This window comes from Aethalodelphis obliquidens, unplaced genomic scaffold (genome assembly GCF_003676395.1).
Source record: "Aethalodelphis obliquidens isolate GAN/ISIS:26980383/991018 unplaced genomic scaffold, ASM367639v1 scaffold105, whole genome shotgun sequence".
Classification (NCBI taxonomy): Eukaryota; Metazoa; Chordata; class Mammalia; order Artiodactyla; family Delphinidae; genus Aethalodelphis; species Aethalodelphis obliquidens.
In genome coordinates this window covers 840433-847329 of record NW_020838049.1, presented here as the reverse complement: position 1 = coordinate 847329, position 6897 = coordinate 840433, and the positions used below count along the sequence as shown (strand labels likewise).

At 38.1% G+C, this 6897-nt stretch overlaps 1 protein-coding gene across 16 annotated transcripts in view; it reads right to left on the bottom strand.

Annotated features, from left to right (window-relative positions):
- Positions 1 to 6897, bottom strand: part of GALK2 (galactokinase 2) — a 136688-nt gene that overhangs the window by 106246 nt on the left and 23545 nt on the right. For 8 of the 16 annotated variants that reach the window (XM_027096616.1, XM_027096610.1, XM_027096609.1 and 5 more), the window contains one exon: positions 87 to 210. In XM_027096616.1, coding sequence (XP_026952417.1) covers positions 87 to 210 — 124 coding nt within the window. Of the gene's footprint in view, positions 1 to 86; positions 211 to 6237; positions 6308 to 6897 lie in introns of all 16 variants that reach the window. The other 8 variants (XM_027096614.1, XM_027096620.1, XM_027096607.1 and 5 more) reach the window with 3 other exon arrangements.

The following is a 6897-nucleotide window of genomic DNA, read 5'->3' as shown; positions in this document are numbered from 1 at the left end:
ACACACACACACACACACACACACACACACACACACACACACACACACACACCCCATTACACACAGTAGCAATTCTAAATACTCACGGGTACAAGGGATTGGTATTGGCCAGCTGGAGAACGTGTGTTTTCACAGGTTCCACAGCTATTAACATATCTTGTTCTACAGCCATAGGAAGAACAGAATATCCACAGTAATCTATATGCTCTCCTAGAATAAAGAGAAAGCATTTTTTATCATTGCTAGCATATGAATCTCAAGTAAGTTGACATACAAGAAAAATGACCACAAGGCAGGATTTAACAGAAAATAAAAATACTAAGGGCAGAAAGTAACACAATTTGCTTTCTCTCACTAACATCTGAGCCAGGAACTTTTGCTAGAATAAGTATTATATATTAGTTATTAGTTTCTGTTAATTTTTCAACTTCTTTAAATATTCACAATTTTTTCTACTTTCTAACTCATAATAATCATCTTTGAATATTTATGTTTAGTGACTAGTTATGTGGAGCATCAAGAAGTGCATTGTCTCCTTTCTCTGTTGCTCATTTGTATTAACTTTTAAAATATGAACAATGGAAGCCATTAGCACCCTCTCACTTATAATAACATTATGTGAGTCCCACTCTTTTCCTTACTAGCCAATGAACTCAGTAAAGGTGAAGTCTTTATTTATCTTAGTGGCCTAACCAAATGCCGAACAAATTAGCTTGGCACTGATTAGCTGTGTTAAATGTGCTAGACATAGCTAGGATAAAGAAAAAGCTAGAAAAAAAATTAACCTGCACCATTTTATAAATAATAAGCAAATTTAGAAAACAAACTATTCTCTTCTCCTTTTCATTCTAATTCCTCTATATATCACCAGCAGGAATTTTTTTTGCCTATTATACCACAATGTTTTCTCCAAATTACCATTTAAACTGAAGGTTGTTATTCATCAGATTTAAAAACAAAACAACAATTCAAGAAAGACGGGCTAAGCAATCTCACTCATATTTCGCCAGGACAGGTTTGTATATGTGATTGTTCCATGGCAGACACTGAGCAACTAAGAAACATAAAATGAATAAAAGACAATTCAACTGCCTAATTACATTTTTAAATAAATATTATTCTACATATTATTACAAGTAGCAAGTCTTTTGTTTCTATATTGATGTGTCCTTTAAAATAAAAAATTAGGGTTGTTTTTTTTTAATGGATTGACAATGACAGATGGAGAAGTAGTTTTCAAAGTTGTCTCTCTCCCAAACTTCCCTCAAAAAGACAATAAAATAAAACAGTGGCTCACAAGTAGAAAACACATATTTAAATTAGCATAACTGAAATCAAAGAGGAAATCAAGAAATACCTAGAAACAAAGGACAATGAAAACACAATGACCCAAAACCTATGGGAGGCAGCAAAAGCAGTTCTAAGAGGGAAGTTTATAGCAATACAATCCTACTTCAAGAAACAAGAAACACCTCAAATAAACAACCTAACCTTACACCTAAAGCAATTAGAAAAAGAAGAACAAAAAAACCCCAAAGTTAGCAGAAGGAAAGAAATCATAAACATCAGATCAGAAATAAATGAAAAAGAAATGAAGCAGGGCTTCTCTGGTGGCGCAGTGGTTGAGAGTCTGCCTGCTGATGCGGGGGATGTGGGTTCGTGCCCCAGTCCAGGAGGATCCCACGTGCCGTAGAGCAGCTGGGCCCATGAGCCATGGCCGCTGGGCCTGTGCGTCTGGAGCCTGTGCTCCACAGTGGGAGAGGCACAGTGGTGAGAGGCCCACGTACGGCAAAAAAAAAAAAGAAATGAAGGAAACAACAGCAAAGATAAATAAAACTAAAAACTGGTTCTTTGAGAAGATAACAAAATTGATAAACCATTAGCCAGACTCATCAAGAAAAAAAAGGGAGAAGATTCAAATCAATAGAATCAGAAATGAAAAAGGAGAAGTAACAACGGACACTGCAGAAATACAAAGAATCATGAGGGATTACACTACAAGCAACTATATGCCAATAAAATGGACAACCTGGAAGAGATGAACAAATTCCTAGAAAAGTACAACCTTCTGAGACTGAACCAGGAAGAAATAGAAAATATAAACAGACCAATCATAAGCACTGAAATTGAAACTGATTAAAAATCTTCCAACAAACAAAAGTCCAGGACCAGATGGCTTCCCAGGTGAATTCTGTCAAACATTCAGAGAAGCACTAACACCTATCCTTCCCAAACTCTCCCAAAATATAGCAAAGAGAGGAACACTCTCAAACTAATTCTACGAGGCCACAATCACCCTAATACCAAAATCAGACAAAGATGTCACAAAAAAAGAAAACTATAGGCCAATATCACTGATGAACATAAATGCAAAAATCCTCAACAAAATACTAGCAAAATCAGACAAAGATGTCACAAAAAAAGAAAACTATAGGCCAATATCACTGATGAACATAAATGCAAAAATCCTCAACAAAATACTAGCAAACATAATCCAACAGCACATTAAAAGGATCATACACCATGATCAAATGGGGTTTATTCCAGGAATGCAAGGATTCTTCAATATATGCAAATCAATCAATGTGATACACCATATTAACAAACTGAAGGACAAAAAACATATGATCATCTCAACAGATGCAGAAAAGGCTTTCGACAAAATTCAACACTGATTTATAATAAAAACCCTCCAGAAAGCAGGCACAGAGGGAACTTACCTCAACATAATAAAGGCCATATATGACAAACTCACAGTCAACATCATTCCCAATGGTGAAAAACTGAAACTATTTCCACTAAGATCATGAACAAGACAAGGTTGCCCACTCTCACCACTATTATTCAACACAGTGTTGGAAGTTTTAGCCACAACAATCAGAGAAGAAAAAGAAATAAAAGGAATCCAAATTGGAAAAGAAGAAGTAAAACTGTCACTGTTTGCAGATGACATGGTACTATACATAGAGAATCCTAAAGATGCTACCAGAAAACTACTAGAGCTAATCAATGAATTTGGTAAAGTAGCAGGATACAAAATTAATGCACAGAAATCTCTTGCATTCCTATACACTAATGATGAAAAATCTGAAAGAGAAATTAAGGAAACACTCCCATTTGCCATTCCAAAAAAAAGAATAAAACATCTAGGAATAAACCTATCTAAGGAGATAAAAGACCTGTATGCAGAAAACTATGACACTGATGAAAGAAATCAAAGATGATACAAATGGATGGAGAGATATACCACGTTCTTGGATTGGAAGGATCAACACTGTGAAAATGACTATACTACCCAAAGCAATCTACAGATTCAGTGCAATCCCTATCAAACTACCAGTGGCAATTTTCACAAACCCAGAACAATAAATTTCAATTTGTATGGAAAGACAAAGGACCCCGAATAGCCAAAGCAATCTTGAGAAAGAAAAATGGAGCTGGAGGAATCAGGCTCCCTGACTTCAGACTATACTACAAAGCTACAGTAATCAAGACAGTATGATACTGGCACAAAAACAGAAATATAGGTCAATGGAACAGGATAGAAAGCCCAGAGATAAACCCACACACATATGGTCACCTTATCTTTGATAAAGGAGGCAGGAATATACAAGGGAGAAAAGATACCCTCTTCAATAAGTGGTGCTGGGAAAACTGGACAGCTTCATGTAAAAGAATGAAATTAGAATACTCCCTAACACCATACACAAGAATAAACTCAAAATGGATTAAAGGGCTTCCCTGGTGGTGCAGTGGTTGAGAGTCCGCCTGCTGATGCAGGGAACACGGGTTCGTGTCCCGGTCCGGGAAGACCCCACATGCCGCGGTTGGCTGGCCCCGTGAGCCATGGCCACTGAGCCTGCGCGTCTGGAGCCTGTGCTCCGCAACGGGAGAGGCCACAACAGTGAGAGGCTCGCGTACCGCAAAAAAAAAAAAAAAAAAAAAAATGGATTAAAGACCTAAATGTAAGGCCAGACACTATTAAACTCTTAGAGGAAAACATAGGCAGAACACTCTATGACATAAATCACAGCAAGGTCCTTATTAACCCACCTACTAGAGAAATGGAAATGAAAACAAAACTAAACAAATGGGACCTAATGAAACTTAAAACTTTTGCATAGCAAAGGAAACTGTAAACAAGACGAAAAGACAACCCTCAGAATGGGAGAAAATATTTGCAAACGAAGCAAGTGACAAAGGGTTAATCTCCAAAATATACAAGCAGCTCATGCAGCTCAATATCAAAAAAACAAACAACCCAATCCAAAAATGGGCAGAAGACCTAAATAGACATTTCTCCAAAGAAGATATGCAGATTACCAACAAACATATGAAAGGATGCTCAACATCACTAATCATTAGAGAAATGCAAATCAAAACTACAATGAGGTATCACCTCATACCAGTCAGAATGGCCATCATCAAAAAATCTACAAACAATAAATGCTGGAGAGGGTGTGGAGAAAAGGGAACCCTCTTGCACTGTTGGTGCGAATGTAAATTGATACAGCCACTATGGAGAACAGTATGGAGGTTTCTCAAAAAACTAAAAATAGAACTACCATATGACCCAGCAATCCCACTACTGGGCATATACCCTGAGAAAACCATAATTCAAAAAGAGTCATGTATCACAATGTTCATTGCGGCTCTATTTACAATAGCCAGGACATGGAAGCAACCTAAGTGTGCATCGCCAGATGAATGGATAAAGAATTGTGGCACACATATACAATGATATATTACTCAGCCATAAAAAGAAACAAAATTGAATTTTTTGTAGTGTGGTGGATGGACCTAGAGTCCATCATACAGAGTGAAGTAAGTCAGAAAAAGAAAAACAAATACCGTATGCTAACACATATATATGGAATCTAAAAAAAAAAGAAAAAAATGGTTCTGAAGAACCTAGGGACAGGACAGGAATAAAGACGCCGTCGTGGAGAATAGACTTGAGGACATGTGGAGGGGGAAGGGCAAGCTGGGACGAAGTGAGAGAGTGGTATGAACATATATACACTACCAAATGTAAAATAGATAGCTACTGGGAAGCAGCTGCATAGCACGGGGAAATCAGCTCAGTGCTTTGTGTCCACCTAGAGGGATGGGATAGGGAGGGTGGGAGGAAGACGCAAGAGGGAGAAGATATGGGGATATATGTATATGTATACTGATTCACTTTGTTATACAGCAGAAACTAACACACAGTTGTAAAGTAATTATACTCCAATAAAGATGTTAAAATTTTTTTTAATTAAAATAAATAAATAAGTAAGCAGAACTCTAGGGAGCCACCAGATTCTGTTGGGAAGGCTACAGTGTGAATGACAGCCTTCTGAGAATGAAGATTCCTCCCTCTGTGAAAACTGATGGAAACATCCTGGGTGAGGGGCAGGGAGGGAGCATGAACTACTGGCAAGTAAGGATAACAACCATGATTACATTTTGGATATTTTAACAGAAAATATAATAATGCTTTTAATAAAGACTGAAATTCATTTCATCCCAAGCACTAACTAATTAACTACCTTGGAACATAATCCCCCCTTTTTTAAAATCAGAAAATAGTCAATACATTTACTAGAATAAGAATTACTTATTCAGGAAATACCTTAGGTTGGAACGCTTACTCCCAAAACTAAGTGAAACTTGGCTCTCTCTCCTCTGAGGATATTGCTTCTTTGCAGTCCTCTCACAATAGCAAGGAGTTCTTGATGACCTCCTCCCACTCTGTTGTTTCCAGGATTTCTTCCTGTCCTCTTCCTCGGAGGCTCATACCACATTTTCTTGTCTTCATCACTTTCATTTCTGACTCTCAGACATCTGCTCCGCACTGAAGACATTTACATCTCATTCCACCCTCTCCATCCCAGTCCTGCAATGCCTGCATAACATCCAAGTAAACAACCCAGTCCAAGACCCCAGCTTCCTAATCCCTTCACCCCTGGAAAACTTGACGTCCTCTCTGCTTCAGCTATCTACTTCCGTGGACTTGACAAATCCAGTAATGACCACAGACCTTCTTATCACCTGGAACTTTTCTACCTGTGAAATTTGTGTTTCAAATATCAAATTCTTTACTAAAACTTCCCATCCTGCCATTTCTCTTACTCCGTTTATCCTATCACCTGTTCCTCGGAGTCAGTTCTTTGCCCTTTCTACCCTATAGGTTCCCTCCTACCTTTCTTTCTTTTTCTACCTAGCATAGATTCCAGGGTTCATTACTTCACCTACCCTTCTGACAATATCGGTGAATTCTTGATGTCATTCTCTTGTAACCTCCATCCAAAACAAAACCCCAAACCTAGATCAAACACAGGCAACTTAGACTAGCTGAGCGGGAAAAAGGAACAACTTTGCAGATTGGTACTGCTACAATTCTATGGTCTCCTGCTCTAACCAGATCTCAATGTTACCAGCAAACTTTTTTTTCCCAGTCCTCTCCTTCTTCCATCCTTGACAAAGCTATTTCAAACTTTCTGCCATCTCCTTAAACTTCCAACACCTCCAACACTCCCCCAAAAGAACTCCCTCAACCTTCTATACCAAAATTATACATTTACCTGCATCAACTTGCATCCTTTTCTTCCCTGCCTTCTGTTAAAAAGTAGTCAAAGTGGCCCTCTTCCTATGCCATAGACACCAGCCCTTCTTGCCTTCTTGGGAATCCTGCTCCATCAAGTTCCTCCCTTTTCAGATATCTTTGACCTGTCTCTCTCCACTGATTTTACTCAATTCCCCCTCCCCACCTCATTTAACCATGCTCAAACATCTCATATTTTTAAAATCCTCCATTATTTACTTCAAAATAAGACTGCCTGAGTTGATAATAATTGATGCTACATTTTGGGTACACGGGAGTTCATTATATTATTCCAACTGCTTTTTTATATG